The sequence below is a fragment of the Polypterus senegalus genome, chromosome 17, assembly GCF_016835505.1.
Source record: "Polypterus senegalus isolate Bchr_013 chromosome 17, ASM1683550v1, whole genome shotgun sequence".
NCBI classification, from domain to species: Eukaryota; Metazoa; Chordata; class Cladistia; order Polypteriformes; family Polypteridae; genus Polypterus; species Polypterus senegalus.
The window spans coordinates 93,129,515-93,151,184 of record NC_053170.1 but is presented as its reverse complement, the minus strand read 5'-3'; the positions used below and the strand labels follow the sequence as shown (position 1 = coordinate 93,151,184).

Sequence of the window (21,670 nt, the reverse complement as noted above, 5' to 3'; positions counted from 1 at the left end):
CAGAACACAGTACTGGGGTACACAGCGGCCTGCTGTCACCGTCGTTAACACTGCTAGTGTACCTGCCACTCGAGTCCCATTCTAAACTACGTAGTGTCATTGCAGTTACCGTTCCTGCAGCAGTTTATGAAAGTTGAGGGCTAGATGGAGGAAAAAGAAATGAAAAATGTTAACAGGTCTGTTACAGGCCACAGGCAATGCACTTATCCTCCACATCTGGAAAGCAGAAAGTAGTTCGGTACAGGAAACACAAGAACAAAAGGCACGGCGAAAACATGTAATTAAAATTTGTTTATTGATAAATTAGAAAACATTTTATATAAAATGTAAAAAACAAATACAGAACGGTACAAAATGTATGCAATAACACAATCTGCAGTGTGTAAATCACAAGCATTTACACCGTGCACACCTTGCCAATCATTTCATTAAAAACAAAAAGATATGAAACAGCAAATCATGATATCTAATTTGTTGTAAAAGATTACAGTAATATTGGAGAAGGGAATTAAAGATCAGAGTACAATGATTTTTAAAACTGCCTAATTGTTTCAATGTAAGTGCCCATCAGCAACTGTTAAAAGAAAACCATCTCTGTTTTTACTTGGTTACTTCAAAGGCATTATGAGGAGCTTGAGCTCGAAGAGTCTCATGATGGTCTAGCCCATAATAATAACAACAACAAAATATCATCCTTTGAATGTTCACTTGATTGTAGTTGTGGCAGAGAGACCACATGTTAAGAGGCCACGAGGTGGAGCTGCCATTACCTAAAACATTAGCAGGGCTTCAAAATCTCGGCCCAGGCACACGCAAGCATCTGGGGAACACTCTGAAGTCTCACACACACCCGCCTCTCCATGACAGCAACCTACAAAGAAGCCATCCAAACAGGCGATGGACCTACCGGCCTTCCGTTGGGGGTCCATTTGCAAATATGTGGAGGGCCAAATGTCCTTCCCTTGTTTTGATACCCTACATCAGATTCAGTCGAGTTAACTTTTCCTTCATTATGCTTAATGTAGTTAAAATAAAATGTTACTTGTGCTGATTTGAAAAGAAAAAAAAATTATATATAAACATTAATATGCACCCCATTATGGTCAAAGAGAATAACAAAGGAAAAATGTGCAATTTATTTTTAGGAATGGGGGTCTATGTGGTTGCCAATTCAAACTGAAAAGCAGTAACATATTTTACATGACCCCTAGATAATAGGCACTTTTGTTAACATGGCCATCATTATTTGCAAGACATTTTTGAAGTTTAGCATTAATGTGGTATTAAAGAAACAACTGCACACGTGGAGGTCAATAAAATCCACAACCAGAAAAGGTTTTAGCACCGATTGTGTGTGCATCACACTGCTTTACAGCAGAAGGCGGTTTACATCTGACAAAGATTGGTTCTGAATTTGGAAACACTTCAAAACCCAAGTCATGCTACATACGTCAGGTAGTGCATACTAGCTACAACGGCCCCCTTTTAAACATGCTTAGTAGCTCATTTTTCCTTTTCACTTCTTCTTGAAGTGATCCATTGATATCTCATATTTCATAAAACATTATTGCTAGAGTGAAATACAAAAATTAGTCAAGAAAACCGTGCCGATTGTGATACTGCATGCCCCTTGAAGTTGAACAATTCGTACAAAATATTATTTTTTCAGGGCACAGCTGCCCAGAGGTGATCCTTGTACATACGAAAGAATTGCATTCTGTAGAAAGCTCGCCCTCTGAGCTTCATCCTCCCTCATCCTCAAGATTTCAGCATCTTTAAGTCTTAGCTTTTCCAAAAGAGAGTTAATTTCACTCTCCTTATCCAACAGTGCCTCCCGGTGATTACTGGTTTGTACTGTATGAATGAAACAAAAGGAGAAAGACGACATTGAATCATCGCATTGTCGATTCTTCTCACATTTATACGGCCAAGGTGTGTGTTAGCAGGTGAGAAAGAGAGAAAGAAGGAAATAACGAACAGAAGGGATCAGAGATGGTCAACCGTCATTCCGCTTTCCCATGACAGTCCAAAGATCACTTACTTGCCCCGTGTCTCAGGAGTGCCAACGTTTCTTCTGTAGTAATTAACCGTACACATCACTGCACTGTGCACATTTTTCATACATCCTTGTGCCAGCTGTACATCATCAAATTACTTTTAGTCCCCAATCACATCAGTTCTTGACCAAACAGATGCCAGGACATTGTGCAGGTCTTGCCCGCATCAATGCATGTGCAAGCACACTGGCAAAGCTTACACGCAATGAAAGATCGCTCGCTTCACAGAAAAAATAAAGCCCTCACACAGAATATGGTCAAGGAAGAACATTTTAAAATTCTGTTTCTATAAAATTACAATACAGTGGTCAGTGCTGACTGGTTTTGATGTAAAATTGTACATGTGGCGATTAATGGATTACATCTTTTGTGCTTTTCTGCCATCACTGTTGGTGCATGTGCACAATTCATTGTCTACAGTGTGTTAATAACGGTCTTGGCAGGGCTTATTTATCCTGGATTGTTGACTGGAGATAAAGTTAACATGGGTGAAAGATACGGGTGGGCATTCCAACTCCTGCTCACAGGTATGAATCATTATAAGCCACTCAACCAAACACCACACCCAAGCTTGCTTCCATCCTAACTGGTTCCCAAAGACCCTAGTGTCCTGTAGTAGAGGTCACATCGAATCTGGGAACCTTAAAAATGAGATTATTACGTTATTATTACTTGGCTGATGCCTTTACCCAAGGTGACTGAACATTTAATACACAACTAGTTACATTACTTTTGATTTTCCAATTGGAGCCCAGGCAGGTGAAGTGACTTGCTCAGGGTCACACAGTGTCAGTAGCGGGATTTGAACCCACAACCTCAGGGTTTGAAGGGCAAAATCCAAAGCCCTTACCACTATGCCACACTGCATTTGAAAGATGTAAAACTAATGCATAGGAGATCGGCAAAAGAAACAAAATCGCTAAAAACACAAATGGCTGCTGGATCTAAAAGGGGAGTCACATCACATCATCACACCACGTTTAGGAGTAGGATGACCCAGCATTCTGTATTTTCAGAGACAATCCTCTGTATGTTGGTATGCCAACTTGCCTTTAAAGCAATCTTAGTCCTGTATTTTCGAGGCAATTCATTTCCGACTGCTCTATCTTAGACAGACCCTGCAGTCTGCATGCACATAGTGCCTTGCTAAGCACACTGCACTTTATCTTGAATTAACTTTTGGTTCTATTCAAAACTGACAAGATCTGACTTATCTGATGTTCTATGATGTGAAGCTCACATACTGGAAATAATGCTAACCCTAGGCCAGTGCAATCACCATCTAGACAGCCTGGATTAGCAATGTGCACACACTGCAAAAAATGTAAAAAATCCAGGCATCAGATAAATTTGGAAACAAGTCGAGGTTAAGCTAATAAAGAACATTTTTAGTGTTGAAAGTTATAGTGAAGATATTACTGGAGACTGGCTTTGACGTTACATCTTAGCGTATGTGCTTAGTGGTATCACCTTAACAGATGGTCTGCTTCATTTTCTTGATGTCACGGTTAGCGTGACAGTGTGTATGGTCTGAATGGCTGCATAGAGCCTCCTTCTACTCATGTGGAGTTGTCGTATAAATGTGTAGCATTTATGTGGGAGAGAGATAAGAGCTTGCATTCTAAATACTGGCATTATAAAGTAATATACAAGAATATGTAATGAATCATAACTGAACTCCCACCATTCCATATTGGCTACAAGAGTATCTGGTCACCTCATCTAGGATTATAGACACAACACGGTAAGAGAACCCAATCAGGACGATGGTCAATGGGCACTCACTACAACAGAAGTGGACTTGATGTCCTACATACATTTCCTTAAACCTTTTATAAGGTATGCTTGGGATTAATGAATTGCAATGTAAAGGAAACACTTGCTGGATAATTCACCCTAATTGGACAAAGACCCTAGCTGAGTCATTTCACCAAACAGTGGTCACATTGTGGAAATATGGAGGCAGTTGTGCTAGGGGCTTGTGATGTGAAAGTCACTTTGGTTAAAAGCAACAGCTCATATGAATAAATATAATACGAATAAGTCTATTTTATATGATCTTCAGCTATAATTGCACACATGTTGAAATACCAAATAGCAGAACCCTGTGCAGGTTCCTTACAACTTCTTATCTGTTCACATTCACTCCTTGCGGTTACTGTCCTGGAACACTGTACCATTTCAACTTACCAAAACATGTCAAGTCTTTCTTTGGACTGTACTGGTTGAGATACTGTAGACCTTATACAACGGCGATGATCTGCATATGGCATTTAGCACATCACTCATTCATTCACTCACTCACTCATTCATTCATTCAAGGTACTTGCCTTTCATTTCTCTTTCCAAAGAGGCAATCTTCTCCTTCAGTCCACTCTGTGCGGTCCTCTCTGCCTGCAAGTGACCAATCTGCTCCTGAAGCTCCACTCGCACCTTGTTCACCTCAGCCACTTTCTCTTGCTCCTTTCCGCTCAAGTCCTGGGGAACAACAACAACAAACTCACAACTTAGATAAGCAGCCCAGTTTGTAGCTTAAACAGGAAAACTATGAAGATGAACATATCTGAGGCACTCCAGTTATCACATAATGCACGAGGCACCATCAGAACGTGCTTTCTTCCCAAAACACACAAATATCCACCGTATTTTCAGTTTATAACAGATTTGCCCGAGAGTGTGTGCGTAACAGACAACAGCAAACAGAACTTCATCCCACACCACCTGATGCTGCAGTTTAACTCTTCAGCTCAGGGTGGTCCAACTCCAGTCCTGGTGGGCAGCAGTGACTGCAGGTTTTCATTGAAACGCTTTTCCTAATCAGTGACCAGTTTTCACTGCTAATTAAATTCTATTCACTTTCATTATAATAGCCCTGTTTTTAAGGATTTGTGCTCTGGATTGATTCTTTTCTTCATTAAATGACGGCCAAACAGAAGTGAGATGTGAAACGAGCCGACAGATGACCAGCTAAACTGGGGCTTCAAACTCTAACCAGTTTCTTAATGAGAAGGCGATTCTTGCTGTTAATTAAACTCGTTATTTAATTCCATGGCTTGTTGCTGCTCTTATTCTGCCCCAGCAGACATTTCAAAAACTGTTGATTTTCTGTTTTTTTCTAAGGTGACCTGAGAGATCAACCTTACTGAGACCTTAACCTTTCTTTATTTTCAGATATTGCATGATGGGCACAGGTGAGCTGGTCATGTGTTTTGTGTCTCACTATTATTTGGCTGCTAATTAAGGGCAAACAAAGGGGCAAGTCAAGTTAGTTAAAATTAAGGCAAAAGAAATTTATTAGAAACAAAAACCCATCATTAATTAAGAAGATGGTTAGAATGAAAACCAGCAGCCACTGTGGCCCACCAGGACCGGAGTTTGACACCCGTGGTTCAGCTCAGGAAGCCAAAAGCCAAGCAGTGGTTGTATGAATCAAAAATGTAAGGTTTGACCCATAAATGCACAGGGGCTCACAAAGGAAACCCCAAAACACAGCACTGAGTTTGCTATGTAGTGTAATTGAAAAATCACAAGCAAAATTTAAAAAATAAACGTTGGCATAAAGGCTCAGTAGTTACTCTTCAATAGCTCAGCCACTGCATGCTGGTAAGACAGCTTCTGAAATAATGCTGTTAATGCACCATTGGATTAATGTTTATCGATCAAAACAATTCATCAGAGTACACCAAGGCTGTTGTATGATATTGCTGTCTTCAAACACTCACATAACAACAGTACATGATTGACCACTAAGATAAACCCTGGAAGAGTTGAACTTGTTGAGTCTTGGAACTCAATCTCAGCAGTCTAATTATAAAAAACTACAGAGTACTGCTGTCCAGGATGACGCATTTTACATTTAAAAAAAAAAATGATATTAGGTGACTGTTTAATACGTAACACATGTATTTTATTTTGTGTAGTGCCTTTTACTATAAGCACCCATAAAGGTAACAGATGCAGAGGGAGCTCCGTTGGCTAAGACTAATCTTGTAACGCAGTACAACAGGACATCTTACCTGTAGGAGATCTTCCAGCCTTCGTTTCAGTCCTTCTATCTCCACTAACAGATTGTTGTTTTTGGCCTGCAGTTCGCCAATGGTCTGTTTTTGCTGTGTGCAGTAAATCTGTGAATCGTCTCTAGACTGTGTTAGGAGGCGCAGCTTCTCCTCAAGGTGACTTGATTTTTGTTGCTGCAGAATGAATAAGAAAAGTCATCTTATACAGGGTGGTGCATAAAGATCTCCCACATTGCGAGGGAGAACTGTGCAGGACGAAGTGGGGATACAGAGGCAGGGGTAGGTCTCATTCGGTAGGTTAGGCTTTACCGTTTTCAGTACCCATCACGAGTTGGACCGGTGAACATCGGGGCTTTGTTGTTCAAGTGTATTATGAGAAAAAACGTTCTGTGATTGTGACACAGAGAGCATTCCGTACATGCATCACATTTGGTCAAAATGCATCTGTACCAGATTGGAAAAAGATTTTGCTATGGCTTTCTACCCTCCGGGCAAATGGGTCCACACTGAAAAGAAAAATCACCATGGCAGACCTAAGGGAGAACATGTGCGGTTTCAGCAGGACAGGGCCACAGCTCACTTCCCTGGGCATTTGATCTCTTCAAGGAGAGACGTGGGGTGGCCGGCACGGTCACCAGATTTAAACCCATGTGACTTTTTCTTTTGGAGATACTTAAAGGAAAAAGATTTCAATCATCATCCTCAATCTCTTGAGGATTTGAAGGAAAGGATCAGACAGGAAAATCAACACCATTTCGCCCGAGATGCCCCAGATAGTGATGGAGAACTTCCGAGAACGTCTTCAGCAATGTATTGCCAATGACGGCGGCTATGATATGATTTTTAAAACCCATTAAAACAAAACTTTTTTAATGTACATTTCAGAATATGTACAAATTTTCATTTTTTTAAGATAGCTTCGTTCATTTTTTATAATCCTTCAAAATGTGGGAGATCTTTATGCCCCATCCTGTACCACCATAATTCATGAAGGGCGGGAAAAAAAAAAGTATGCTAAAGTCTGAAGTGCACATTTTCTCTTTTCTCCCATGCACCACCTCTTCTGTCTTCCAGTTATGGGAAACCACTTCAAACAAGAAAAAAGAGGAGGTATCATTCCTCTTTGATTCCACATCACTACACCTTAGTTGCACAGATTTTTGTCAAAGTTTTCTTTGCATTGTCTTAATCTGCAAGAAAAGGAACCAGCTGGCCGACTGTTTTGAAAAATGTATCCATCCATCCATTATCCAACCCACAATATCCTAATTACAGGGTCACGGGGGTCTGCAATCATTTTATATAAACAAACTTGCATTTCTCTAGGGTAGAGCTTGTGTACTCTTCACTACCAGCAAACAATTCACATGCACCGTACATTTGTAACGCAGTACTCTGTGTGCTTGACTCTTCACACCAGTTGACAGTACCTCCATTTTATCATCATCTCAAATGTCTAAGCTGTGTTGAGTGAATAATGTGAAATCTGGAGTCACTGTAGGCATGCAGTGTCCCAAAACCTACACGGCATTAACAATCAAACAGTTCAAATGAGCAGCACAAGGTCGGATACTTGGTTTTGTCTGCTTTTCCTTCAGCATGCAGTCACGGTGTGTTATAACGAATGTGAGTGATTAGCTGGACGTGTGGGTATTTTTATTTGGATGAACATTTTGATAATGCAGGTCTGAAAAAAGTTATATAAAGAGGCAGCACACACTGGCTTGGCACGTGGTTCCCTCCAGCCAGCCTGCCCCTGCATACCTGTGAGAACACCAACCAGGGTTAGCTTGGAAAAAGAAACTGGGGAAAAACAATCCAAATCCGAATCTTATTATGTGATATCATCTACTGTTAAATTATGCTCTGTACTTGTAATATTTTTATTTTTATACTCTATTGAGGATTACTTGTGTTCTGTTCTGTGTATCGTATTGTATTGTATTGACCCCCCTTCTTTTTGACACCCAATTGCACGCCCAACCTACCTAGAAAGGGGTCTCTCTTTGAAATGCCTTTCCCAAGGTTTCTTCTATTTTTTTTTTTTCCCCCTACAAGGCTTTTTTTTTGGGAGTTTTTTCTTGTCTTCTTAGAGAGTCAAGGCTGACGGGGGGCTGTCAAGAGGCAGGGCCTGTTAAAGCCCATTGTGGCACTTCTTGTGTGATTTTGGGCTATACAAAAATAAATTGTATTGTATTGTGTGAACAAGCTGGTGGTCTATTCCTGCCTTGGCTAAAGTGATTTGTTGCTTTCTTTAACTTTTCAAACTGTTTGCTTTCGCTAATGTAAACCAGCAATAAACATGACAAGCTAAGTGTAATTTCATACTTTACTGTGTAAGTTCGTTTTCATTGCAAAGTTGGGGCATATGGGGAGAGTGGGGAGGGTAGACTTGAGTAGTTGTTAAAGAATCTTTTATTGAAGGATTGTGCGACTACTGATGGAAACAGCAAAGACTTGTCAGTAACAAACGATAAGAATAACCTAACCAGGGACAACCCAAGTGTAAATGTCAAAAAGAACATGAAAGTATCCCTTAATTTCCTTAAGTTTGTATTTTACTTGGAATTACATTTTCTTACTGCATCCAACACGTGGAAATGTGTGCCATATGGGATGACTTTACAGTTGGCCACTTCTAAGCAGGGATGATGTATTGGATATGTTAGCTCACCTCCTCCATTCGAGCCTGGCTCCTCACTTTCTGAAGTTCTTCTTCTGCTTGAGCACGCTCGGTAACGGAAAGTGCTTTGACTCGAGAAAGCTCCTATTGGTAAGCGTCGAGACAAACAAGACAAGTTTTTGAGCTTCAGAGGCATCACTATTGCAGTTTAAGTGTTTACATGTGGCTTTCATTTTGCCAAACCTCCACTCACTTCTTCGAGCTGGATTCGAACGCCTTCCAATTTTAGAACCCTCTCTTGAAGGGATCTTTCGCTATCTTCCAGATGTCGATTTAGGTGATCCACCTGTACAAAAATGAAAGAAGCCAACTAAAGTTTTGCAGAAAACTACAATATACAGTATTTAAAAATAATTTCTACAGGTTTTCAATGGAATGTTTTATATGCAGTTTTTCTTTTTCATGTCTGTACAACTGGGTGGCCTAAAAAAAGTGAAATATTAAAATTGCACCTAATTGCCAAAATTGTTTAAGGAAAAACAGCCAAACAGTAAATGTAAAGCATGAAAGAACATCAGACCCTTTCGATCAGTTTTATCAGGTTAATCAAAAGATCCATCCAGTTTCTTAACCCATAAAATCCAATTGCAGGGTCTGCAGAAGCTGAATCTATCATGAGAAGAAGCCACAAAATGGGACTAAAACCTCTCATCTTTAAATTGTAGACATCCGTAAAAACAAAGTCTTTTAAAAATAGTTGCAGCATAGTTGTAATATAAAATGATATGGCACTTTACAATGATGACTAACTTAACATATGCTATACGTTTTAGTGAAAAGGGGTACCGAGCGATCAAACGAATCGCCATTTGGTGCCAAGTGAGTTCAACCGATCCTGCAGATCCAAATCAGTAATGAGCATGGCATGGAATGTCTACCACAATTATTTTGGAGGTTAGCACACCACTCAATGCTGGACATGTTTTTTCCTAATCTTGGGGACTGAATGAATGAACTCTTTTAACAAACTTCACTGTAGGCAGCTGAAAGGAAATGAAGATAAAAAGCTATCAAATTAAACATGGGGGTTTTATATACATTAATCGAGGAAGGGTCTCTAAAACTGTTTAAGATGAATTAGGAAGGTGACAGATGCATTGGTATATCAGGAGTTTGAAGAGACCACGGAGAATCACCTTTGGGCAGCCTCACAGGAATTTTGCAAAATAACTTAAGAAGGGTAAGTGAACTGTCATCCACGAATCGGTCAGCTAGTGTGAGCACAAAATCCTCGAGCAACTGGAGCAGCACCTTGAAGATCTCCTGAACCTGCCAGACAGCTCAAGCACTGCTACAAACATTTGTTTCTGTATCTATGACAAACGTTGTGGTAGAACTGTGCCACACAATATGAAAGCTGCGGGTATGAATGACAACCAGCTACAAATGTTCAATACATTAGGAATCTTTAGGATGTCTTGGTTAACACAATTCTTCAGTGTTGTAGGTGATGCCACGAAAGTGCCTTGTGAATGACAGACTGGGACACCAGGCTATTTGAGGGATCACAGGAGTTTGTCAGTTCAGTCTATAAAGGTATGTGTGCCCCTGGAGAAGGCCTGCGATTTCATTTCCCATGGTATATTGTGAGAGGTAATGCAAAAATACGTGGCTTAGGGGCCTGATTGTGTGTACCCAGACGCTGCACTTACAGGAAGGCTTCTAACAACATTTTTGGCACTACGTCGAATATGTTTAAGGCAGGATGCTGGATTGTGCTAGGAGTATATGTCTTGGTTGAAGGCGTGAAGGTCAAATAAATTTAAAGACTTATGCGGTCTAGTTCAATGAGTGAGTGTACAGGGTATTGTGAAACAAGGCCAGCAGATTGCAGCAGAGGTGGTGGTACCAAGACTTTGGAGAAAGAAAGTGATGCACCAGTCGATTGTTTTGTCTATCGAAGTAATTGAAATAATAAGAATGCAGAAGTGGAAGCAATATTTAAAATGTTAAAGGTTTTTTTAATTCAGGTGGATCATGGGGTAGAAACTCTGCTGCTCTGTACCAGTAACTACTAAAGGGATGAGACTATAGACTTAGACATGTAGCAGAGAATTTACCACCTGGCTGGGAATTCCTCTGGAAGATCAGTAGAATGTTATGAGGAAATGCGCCTGCTCAGTCTACTACTACCGCTACTACTACTACTACTACTACCACCACCACCACGGCCATCGTCAGGCAAAAAGGTTCTGGAAATCACAGACTTTAAAGTATCAGAAAATTTCTGGGGGAAGGAAAAGAAAAAAACACACTGCCGGGTAGCTCATTAAAACGCATATCAATCCAAACAGCTTTCCTGTAATGTTCCTATAGTAAAATATGAACCACGAGGTACGTCTTTAGAAAATTACTTCAGCTTCATAATACCGAGTTTACTTGCCTGTCTGTAGACACCGGAGGCCATCAAATCCATGCTCAATCAAATCAAAAGAGAACAGGCAGCAGGGTTTAATTAGTGACCCAGAATAATGTGTACACATTCATGTAAAGCTTCTTTCAATGATGGAAGGAAAAAGGAGCTAATAGGCCTTAGTTGTTGGACTGCCATTCCTTCTTGTACAGAGATTGTGAAGAGACATGACATGTACTGTAGGGGAAAGAAACGCAACACTTGTGCAAACCCATTGTTTGAAACATCCTTCATGAAAAGCTGAACAAGTAACTGTGTCTTACAAAGCACGACCAGGGTGTTTTTTTTTTATTTTTTTAATTCTTCAGTGTGTGTGTTTGTGTGTGTGTCATTGGGGGGGGTAAATCATAACAACAATCTTCTAAAGACATAAAAGCCAACTGCACTCTGCCGTCACTATCCACAGCCTGCAAAACTACTTAAGACAAAAACTTGATGGGGAAGGCGTAGATTTTGGAGAAGGAGGGTCAGCTTCCTATCCTGGGAAAGGCCGACACACTGGACGTTCTGGGGTGGTCATTCAGCTACATTACCGTTCTGATGCACATAAACATATAAGCTATTATACACACTTAGTAAACAATGCCAAAAAAGTCCAAACATTCTCCATTATACAGATGAAGTCATTTATAATATCACACATTTCAAATAAGAAATGCAATGAAGATCATACAAAGCTTCCTCGCTCTTTCTGGTCTCTACCAAATTAAAACTTCTCATTCATACTTATTTAGTGAATAATTTGCCATATCGCCATCCAGTATATTGAAATGCAAAACCACCAAGTCAAACAAAGCTCACAATATAAACGTTTTATCAAGTTAATACAAACAGTGAAGTTTCATGAGGGAAATTTCACAACAATCCACGACAGGCTGCCTCACTTGGTTTTTCTCACACAAAGTTTTACACGAACTAGAAGAAAGCTGCACTCCTGATTTAATACTCTGCAGTGAAAGATGCAATTTTAGTAATGCGGTTGGAAGAATATTGAGGAAAATAAGAGAGACGAAAAATAATTAAAGTCCTGAAAAAGTTTCTCATTAACCCCCACCCCAGGTGCTACAAACATTTTTTGTTTTTGAAAGAAATATTTTGAAGATTTAGCAAGCGTGTGCCAACATTGTGGCTAAAGAGGACACAGACGGCGAGATATGCTCCTGTACTGTGCCCACAACAGATGAGTGTGATGGGTGCTGGCACTGGCAGATATACAAAGTGTTTCTAATTTTATAAGGCTCCTAATGATGGTGGTTTTAAACTCATGATGATGACAAAAAAAGGCTAATTTCTATTAAAAATGTGCTTATTTCTATTGTGCAAGTCTGTATGTACAGTGCATCCGGAAAGTATTCACAGCACATCACTTTTTCCACATTTTGTTATGTCACAGCCTTATTCCAAAATGGATTAAATTCAATTTTTTCCTCAGAATTCTACACACAACACCCCATAATGACAATGTGAAAAAAGTTTACTTGAGGTTTTTGCAAATTTATTAAAAATAAAAAAAAACTGATGTATTTATTGAGAATGTGTTTGTAACTTATAATAAAGGAATCTGAGCTGCATGTTTTGTATGAAAATGTGCCATATAAATAAATGTAAAAAGCATAAAAGCAGCTCTCTAATAACTAGACGGGGACAGACTGACTGCGTTTTCTCCCATTCACCTTCTCTAAGCTTTAAGCAGTCATAAAGTCTGCCAGGAAGTTATTCCTTCTCCCGATCATTCCACGTTTATCTGTATCTGGCAGAAAGCAGCCATTTACACCACTGCCCAAACATCATTTCCATGGTCTGAAAAAAAAAAAATAATAATCACATGCATACCCTGGTGGCTACTTGGCACAACTGCGTCCCGCCTGTCCCTGGTGCTCTTTCTTTCAGATGCACATTGTTTACAGGGACTCTCTGTTCAGGCCCGATACTAAAGGCCACACATTTTACACTTTATCCAAATGACCACAAGGACTTCATCACACTGTGCCTAAGTCATGTCCTCTGTACAGGGCACCCTATGACAGGGTATTATTGTTCTTATGATGACTGTGATGTCGTAAATTGGTCACTGAATCTGAGCAGCTGCCTCCGCTTGGTTCAGCAGTAATTCCTACATTTTCCGAGTGCACAGGAAGCTCAAATTGCAAAGACAAGCAAATGCCTGCACATAAAGTATAGATGGACCAAAGTCATTTAAGGCCTACTTTGCTATGTGTCAGTAAAACAACAAAAATTAAAAAGCAAGTTCTCACCTCTTTCTGGTGTAAATGCTCTAAATCCTCCAGCACTTGTTTAGATCTTTTCTTTTCAGTTTCCAGACGTTCTAGAAAGTAAAACGACAGTGAAGAAGCACCTGTTCGTGACAAAGCTGCTAACATTTAAAATGCTCTGTTTTCCAACAGTCCGATTCTAGCAGCTGTTGCCCGAGTGCATTTTGTTAGACTTGTTTGCTTTAATGTGTTGGGTTTGGGGTGTAAAGGTTATTTGAGCACTGGTTAAACAGGTGCTGGAAAACCTGTTCCAGTAGCTCAGGTCTGAAAAACACTGGAAGTGTTTCTGACACTCCTCAATTTAAAGGTAATTCCTTGTGCCCCCTGTGCAAGTTCAAGCTCATTTTGACAGGACATTTTAAGGATAAGAGCCTTACAATGGAGGCTTAGTCTCAAGTAATGCACTTTGAAATCAGGCCCATTTTCACTGGAAAATACTGAGCAGTTTGCCAGGTGGTGGTGGAGGCTGTGCATAAGGACTGAGGGAATAATCAGAAGACCAGGAGTTCCAGCACACTCCGATTGTGAATGAAGCCAGTATGTGAAACATAAAAACTGTATTTGTCATACATAGAAATAGAAGGATTTTGATGGTGGCCTGCAAAAATCAGGAGCACTACACTGAGCAGCAGTTCTCAAAATGACAACTGCCTCATTTACTTTATGACTTGTAATATTCATATACAGTAGTGCAATGCAGTAAAATACCAAGTCCAAACAATAATACAAGTCCAAGATTCGGAACTATAAACACATCATAATAAAGAACAATATCATAATAATATTTATTTTATTATTTCTTTATCTTCAGTGTTGCTTATTTACTTACTGTATCATTTATAACAAATGATTAATTTCTTACAGTTACAGTCAATAGTTCTGCTTTGTTTAAACATTCTCCAATGTTCAAATATATAATATATAAAGAAATGCTGCTCCTGTTCCAATTTCATAGCTGCGTAGGAGCAGGCCTTGTGCAGGCTGATTGACGTACCGACCGAGCATTGCCTCGAAGCACACCCTGGGGAATCGGCCCCACTAAATGTGCTCCAGATCAATACATCATGGAGGGGATGAGCAGCACTGGTCATGAACGCCTGTAATTTCTGCCATCAAATTCCTTTTGTTTTTGCTTACTATGGTGCTCTTGAGCGCCTAAATACAACCACAGATTCAGCAAATATTTTCAAAATATCAGGCCTGGCAAATTATGAACAAACAGGCAGGCATGCATTGTGGTGTACTGGTTAGGCCTTGGTTGCCTGTTCAGTCCCTACCATGGACTAACAGACTGACTCTGAGCAAGTCATGTGCAACTGTAAAACAATCACTTGTTTATTCTACAGCCTGGTTAGTCCCATTCAGGAGCTCATCTCTGACAGGCAGAGCAGACACCACATGGACAATGACCAAGTTCAGGATTTGAACCTAAGATGGTGGACCTGTGAAGCAGTAATGCCAACCACTAAAACTACTGTGCTGCTCCAAGTGAGAAAAACCTGTATGTAAACCATTGTACTGTAACCCGACTTTTGGCATTAAACAAAATACAATAATATAACATGGCAACCGGTCTTTTTAACTAACAGATCACAACATTTGAGTGCTAATGGCCGTTTTTTTGATAGCCTTAATACATCAGGGCACCGTAAGGCTGCTGTGGGTCTCCTCTTTGGTTTATCTTGTACTCAAATGACTGCAGGAGTTCACATCAGGACAGACGTATCCTGAAGTCTGCAGATGGCTCTGTCATTGTGAGTCTTCTACAAGATAAGGAGGCCAGCCATGAACCTGTTGTTGAGCAGGTTGTTCAATGGTGTGATTGTTCTTTTTTACAGCTAAGCATCTCTAAGACAAAGGATATGGCCGCAGATCTTAGGTGCTCCCCTCCCATAAATATCTAGGGGCAATCGTTGATGATAACGGGCTTGATCTTAACACAGAATGAATTGTAAGAAGGGGCAGACACGACTCTTCATTCTTAGGAAACTCTGTTGTTTTAAAGTAGGCAAAACCACAATAACACTTTTTTTTTGTTTTAAATAGGTGTTTTTTTTTTGTTTTTTTTTTAATTTGTTGGTACATTTGTTTTCATTTATTGGCTTCACAACCTCAGCATCAAGAATATAAACCATCCTGTCACCGAGTTGTGTTATAAACAGGTTGGAAAGAAAGAAAAATAAATTGTCAGACCGTAGCCATCCTCTTTTTTCCTAAATTTCTGCTGTTGCTGTCAGACTGCAGATTTTGTACTTTACTGCTGCAGACCAATTTCCCTCTAGGATAATAAAGTCGACCTAATCAACTACACAAAGACAACAACTGGGTATGGGATTTCAACTCTGAATGCTGCACCCAGGAGGATGCAGTTATAACTACTACACCAGTAATAAATAAGCATAAATAACAAAGGTTAAATCCAAACACACATTTTAAACAATTTCCCCAGTTACTGAAATAAAATAAAAATACGGTTATTCTTCTTGACAAATATCGCAGGAGAATCATGCTTACCTATTGTTGAACTATAACTTGAAAAAATCCAAACACAACTAAAGTAATATAATATCAATTAAGTGGGCCAAATTTAGGTGTTTGTGGCAGAGCTTTACTAAGATCGCCATCATTTCAGATAGCACTGTGGATTAACGGCTTTTATGAAATAACTAAGTTTCTCAAACCCACTTAATGCAATTCAAGGTCACGGGGCTCGAGCCCGTCCTGGTAGCACTTGATGCCGTCACACGTGTGTCTGGGCATCACATCCTGGCTCAACTGAGGTAAGCAGTAGCACTTCAGGACGAGAGCGGGGCCTTCTGCTATTGCTTTTTTTCTCCTCCTCCCACGGCTCTTGAGAAGACGACGACATCTAGTGAGGACTGCAAATCCTGGTCACAGCGCCCAGTGCAGGGCTCGCCCCTTCTGGCAGGAGATCCATGAAGTCTCGGAAGGAGAGGCATGTCCTATTGGTGTGTGTGTGTGTGTGTCATTCCTCCTTAACCAACTGCCTGTGTATTCCTGGCTGGAAATCCTTTCCATGGTCTACAGCAGACATCTTTTATGTTGTGCTTCCACTCACTTCTTTTCTTTTGTTTGTCTGCTTATTAAACAGGGTTGCCCAGTTGGCACCCCAATTCTCACTGGTGGACTCCTGTGTTCTGTCACTCTGGTCCCAATGTAATGAAGGAAACGGCCCTGAATAGTCCTTTGCAGGGCCCACATGTGTACACACTAACATTTACACTCATGCAGATTTTATAACATGCAAAGTAAACATATTACAAAATATTTCATTTTCTTTCCAAGTCCCTGTTATAATGTTAATAAAAGCTGGGGTTGATATACTGTATGTCTGGATGTTTTAAATGCTTTTGTGTGCCTGTATGTAGTACGAGGGTGTTGTACCGCGTTAGCCATTATGGATGTGGTGAGAAGTTAAGCAAAATGACATCGTTTATTGGCGAACTACAAAGATTACAATATGCAAGATGCATCTTGCCTGAAGAAGGGCCCTGCATATTATAGTCTTCATAGTTAGCCAAGAAAAGGCGCCTCCATGGTAAAATAAACAGCACAATGTACGCACTCCACAGATGGTACCTCTGAAAAGGCAAATGCTATTTAATCCCAGGATGTTGTTTAACTTTTCATGACATACCTTCAGCCTGGGCCAGCCGCAATTTGAGCTCACTGGTAGTATTGGTCAGTTCTTGTTTCAGATTAAAGATCTGATCCTGCTGGCTTTTACACCTTCGCTCCAATTCATCAACCTGCCAGAGGCAACAGAGAACAATCATCTTTGGTATCGCAAGTGGATGAAGATTCTGGGATATACGAACAAACAGACTTTGCAGACAGAAGCGTACCTTGCTTTTTAGCTGGAGATTCTTCTCATTTGCCACGTGCAGATCTCTCATAAGCTTTCCTTCTCTTAGGATTGAATCCTAAGTCAAGAGACAAGTCAACACGCCAACTGAACAACAAACAGGCGAAGCACTCACTGCAACAGTTTAAGGTCTGACAATGTGCGACAGCGAGTGCTCCCAGTTATTTTGCGCGGCGCAGTCCTAACACACATCTCTGCCTGGATGTGAAGCCATTCAATGTCATTTTTCAGCAGTGGGCCTCGAATTCAGCCCTGGGGACCACAGATGGCTGCAGGTTTTTATTCCAAGCAGTTTCACAACAAGTGATTCATTTACCTTTAATTGATCTCATTTCATTAACTGATCATTTTTTTTTTCTCTTCTTATTCTGCAGATTCTAAAAAGCACAGCAGTGGGATGTTTACACTTATAAAGACATATTAGAAATAGAATACAATGATATAAGAAATATTTGTATTTTTGCTACAGTTTTAATGTTTAACTCTGTAGCTTGTTTACAGGTATGAGTTTGTCAACCAGCAATAAATTACTAAATAAAACAGCCCACCTTTCAGGGAGTGAGTTCCCCCTGAAAAATATGATACTTTTGTATTGTAAATAAAATACCTAGATATTTTACAAGTGCAAAACTAAAACTAAACTTCAACAGTCGGTTAACAGCCTTGGCCACTAGGCCACACTGCCAACAATATAAAGCCTTTGGGGCACAAAATAAAAATAGAAATAGAACAAATGTGACCTTTAAAAGTCTGGTAATTGGCCAAATCTGTATTCTATACCGGGACTCTAAAACAAGGCAGAGGCTGAAATAGGACTGAAAAAGGGAAATTTTTAAAACACATTTCACAAGTCTTAGAACGTTTTTTTATTTTAAGCATAACACTTTTGCTGTTGAATATTAGGAAATGTTCACAGCTGCAATATTATAACATTATTATAGTGTTGAGATATATCCATCCATCTTCTAACCCGCTGAATCCGAATACAGGGTCACGGGGGTCTGCTGGAGCCAATCCCAGCCAACACAGGGCACAAGGCAGGAACCAATCCTGGGCAGGGTGCCAACCCACCGCAGGACACACACAAACACACCCACACACCAAGCACACACTAGGGCCAATTCAGAATCGCCAATCCACCTAACCTGCATGTCTTTGGAATGTGGGAGGAAACCGGAGCGCCCGGAGGAAACCCACGCAGACACGGGGAGAACATGCAAACTCCACGCAGGGAGGAACGGGAAGCGAACCCGGGTCTCCTAACTGCGCGGCAGCAGCGCTACCACTGCGCCACCGTGCCGCCCCTGTTGAGATATATAAAAACATTTATTCTGTATTCAAAAAAGCCTGACTGTGGACATTCTCATTGTAGTCCAGATTTTAAATTACCAACCTGCTTACTCCAATTACAGGGGCAGAGCCCACCCAAGTGACAGTGGGCATGAGGCAGGAGACAACCCCTCGACAGGGAACAATTCTTCAGAGGCAGCACCAAAGAGCAGACACAACAAAGAAGCTCTGAAGTAAAGTGCAGTTGGCAAGCACAGCTGATGTCAACAGAGAGGTGGAGCGTCGCAAGACACCAGCTGAATAAATGTAAGCCCGCTATTTGCTTTTTCAGCTGTTACCACCCCATAGCCACCCCCTTCCTTTACCTCCTGTTCTTTTTTCATCTCTCTTGAGTGGCGCTCTTTTTGTTCCGATTTGTCTTGTTTTACTCTGCTGATGATCTCGCCGAGGTCATGAGACTTTTGCTCTGACAAAGCCAGGGCAGCTTCGGTCATCTGCAGCCTGAAACAGGAAACATATTTTTTCCATTTAGGCCAAACCATGTTTGCCATGTGTTAGAACACTCCAAAACCTAGATTTAACAAGGCTAACTCAAAGCTTTCAAAGAATAAAAAAAAAAGTTGAAAATAATTTCATCACAGGCCATAAACAAATACAATGTCTATACCAACGTATTAGAAAAGACTGAATTAAAGAGGTTGCATCAGACTGTATTTAATAGCCCTTACGATGCACATACTGTACATTTTTATTCCATCCGATCTATCTGTCTGGCCTAGTAATTAAAATAAAATACGCAGGAAATCAAAGTGTAGTGTGCATATGTGTGTAAAATAGGCTGCTGCTGAATTACAGGATATTAAAAACCAGGTCAGTTTCAGAAGCCAGAGAGAAGTCCATGCCTTCAACTGCAACCCAGGCCACAATGCACCAGACACTTATACCTTTACAGGTCTGCAGGTGGTGGGCCCACTGGAGGACAGACCTATGTTGCTCCTTCATGGGTAAAGGCCCGAACATCAGGTCTGACTCCAGAGCAGGGCCCTCAGTTCCCTTTCCAAACTGAGACCTCGGGGAAGACCCAAGACATGCTATTTCTCTCTCAGGAACGTCTCTGTAACCCCCAGGAACAGTTGGAGGAGGTGGCAGGGAAAAGGGATGCCTGGGTTATCATTGCTTAGACTGCTGCCCCCACGTCCAGGGTACGGATAAAAGGCAGGAGATGGGTAGAGAGACAGATGAAGATGACCCAACACTAGGCGGAATGACATACAGGTGCTGGTCATAAAAATAGAATATCATGACACAGTTGATTTATTTCAGGAATTCCACTCAAAAAGTGAAACTTGTATATTAGATTCATTCATTACACACAGACTGATGTATTTCAAGTTTATTTCATTTAATTTTGATGATTATAACTGACAACAAATGAAAGACCCAAACTGAGTATCTCGGAAAATTAGAATATCAATCAAGACCAATGCAAAAAAAGGATTTTTAGAAATGTTGGCCAACTGAAAGATATGAACATGAAAAGTATGAGCATGTACAGCACTCAATATTTAGTTGGGGCTCCTTTGGCCTGGATTACTGCAGCAATGCAGCGTGGTATGGAGTCGATGAGTCTGTGGCACTGCTCAGGTGTTAGGAGAGCCCATGTTGCTCTGATAGTGGCCTTCAGCTCTTCTGAATTGTTGGGTCTGGCATATTGCATCTTCCTCTTCACAATACCCCATAGATTTTCTATGGGGTTAAGGTCAGGCGAGTTTGCTGGCCAATCAAGAACAGGGATACCATGGTCCTTAAACCAGGTACTGGTAGCTTTGGCACTGTGTGCAGGTGCCAGGTCCTGTTGGAAAATGAAATCTGCATCTCCATAAAGTTCATCAGCAGCAGGAAGCATGAAGTGCTCTAAAACTTCCTGGTAGACAGCTGCGTTGACCTTGGACCTCAGAAAACACAATGGACCAACACCAGCAGATGACATGGCACCCCAAACCATCACTGACTGTGGAAACTTTACACTGGACCTCAAGCAACGTGGATTCTGTGCCTCTCCTCTCTTCCTCCAGACTCTGGGACCTTGATTTCCAAAGGAAATGCAAAATTTACTTTCATCAGAGAACATAACTCAGCAGCAGTCCAGTCCTTTTTGTCTTTAGCCCAGGCGAGACGCTTCTGACGCTGTCTCTTGTTCAAGAGTGGCTTGACACAAGGAATGCGACAGCTGAAACCCATGTCTTGCATACGTCTGTGCATGGTGGTTCTTGAAGCACTGACTCCAGCTGCAGTCCACTCTTTGTGAATCTCCCCCACAGTTTTGTTTCACAATCCTCTCCAGGGTGCGGTTATCCCTATTGCTTGTACACTTTTTTCTACCACATCTTGTCCTTCCCTTCACCTCTCTATTAATGTGCTTGGACACAGAGCTCTGTGAACAGCCAGCCTCTTTAGCAATGACCTTTTGTGTCTTGCCCTCCTTGTGCAAGGTGTCAATGGTCGTCTTTTGGTCAACTGTCAAGTCAGCAGTCTTCCCCATGATTGTGTAGCCTACAGAACTAGACTGAGAGACCATTTAAAGGCTTTTGCAGGTGTTTTGAGTTAATTAGCTGATTAGAGTGTGGCACCAGGTGTCTTCAATATTGAACCTTTTCACAATATTCTAATTTTCCGAGATACTGAATTTGGGACTTTCATTAGTTGTCAGTTATAATCATCAAAATTAAAAGAAATAAACATTTGAAATACATCAGTCTGTGTGTAATGAATGAATCTAATATACAAGTTTCACTTTCTGAATTGAATTACTGAAATAAATCAACTTTGTCATGATATTCTAATTTTATGACCAGCACCTGTATACCCTAGAGTCATGAGACTCGTTACAAATGGTCATGGTTCTCTCTTATTGATAAATGGTAGAGGAAGTTTAATGTAAGTGAATGTAACACTGTATTATATGAAAAAAAGAAGAAAATATACAAGATATAATCACACAACACAGTGAGACCCGAGACCTGAAACCTGAAAATACCCCTAAAGGCAGAGG

General features: G+C 40.7%; 1 protein-coding gene across 3 annotated transcripts in view; it reads right to left on the bottom strand.

Moving 5' to 3' along the window:
• Positions 1-276: 276 nt before the first annotated feature.
• lrrc45 (leucine rich repeat containing 45) overlaps positions 277-21,670 on the bottom strand; it is a 47,671-nt gene continuing 26,277 nt past the window's right edge. For all 3 annotated transcript variants that reach the window (XM_039739396.1, XM_039739397.1, XM_039739395.1), the window contains exons 11-19: positions 18,984-19,119; positions 17,309-17,386; positions 17,101-17,212; positions 13,425-13,495; positions 8,950-9,042; positions 8,748-8,840; positions 6,074-6,247; positions 4,388-4,535; positions 277-1,854 (exon numbers count right to left, since the gene is read on the bottom strand). In XM_039739396.1, the coding sequence (XP_039595330.1) occupies positions 1,658-1,854; positions 4,388-4,535; positions 6,074-6,247; positions 8,748-8,840; positions 8,950-9,042; positions 13,425-13,495; positions 17,101-17,212; positions 17,309-17,386; positions 18,984-19,119 (1,102 nt within the window). In that variant the 3' untranslated portion in view covers positions 277-1,657. The remainder of the gene's footprint in view (positions 1,855-4,387; positions 4,536-6,073; positions 6,248-8,747; positions 8,841-8,949; positions 9,043-13,424; positions 13,496-17,100; positions 17,213-17,308; positions 17,387-18,983; positions 19,120-21,670) is intronic.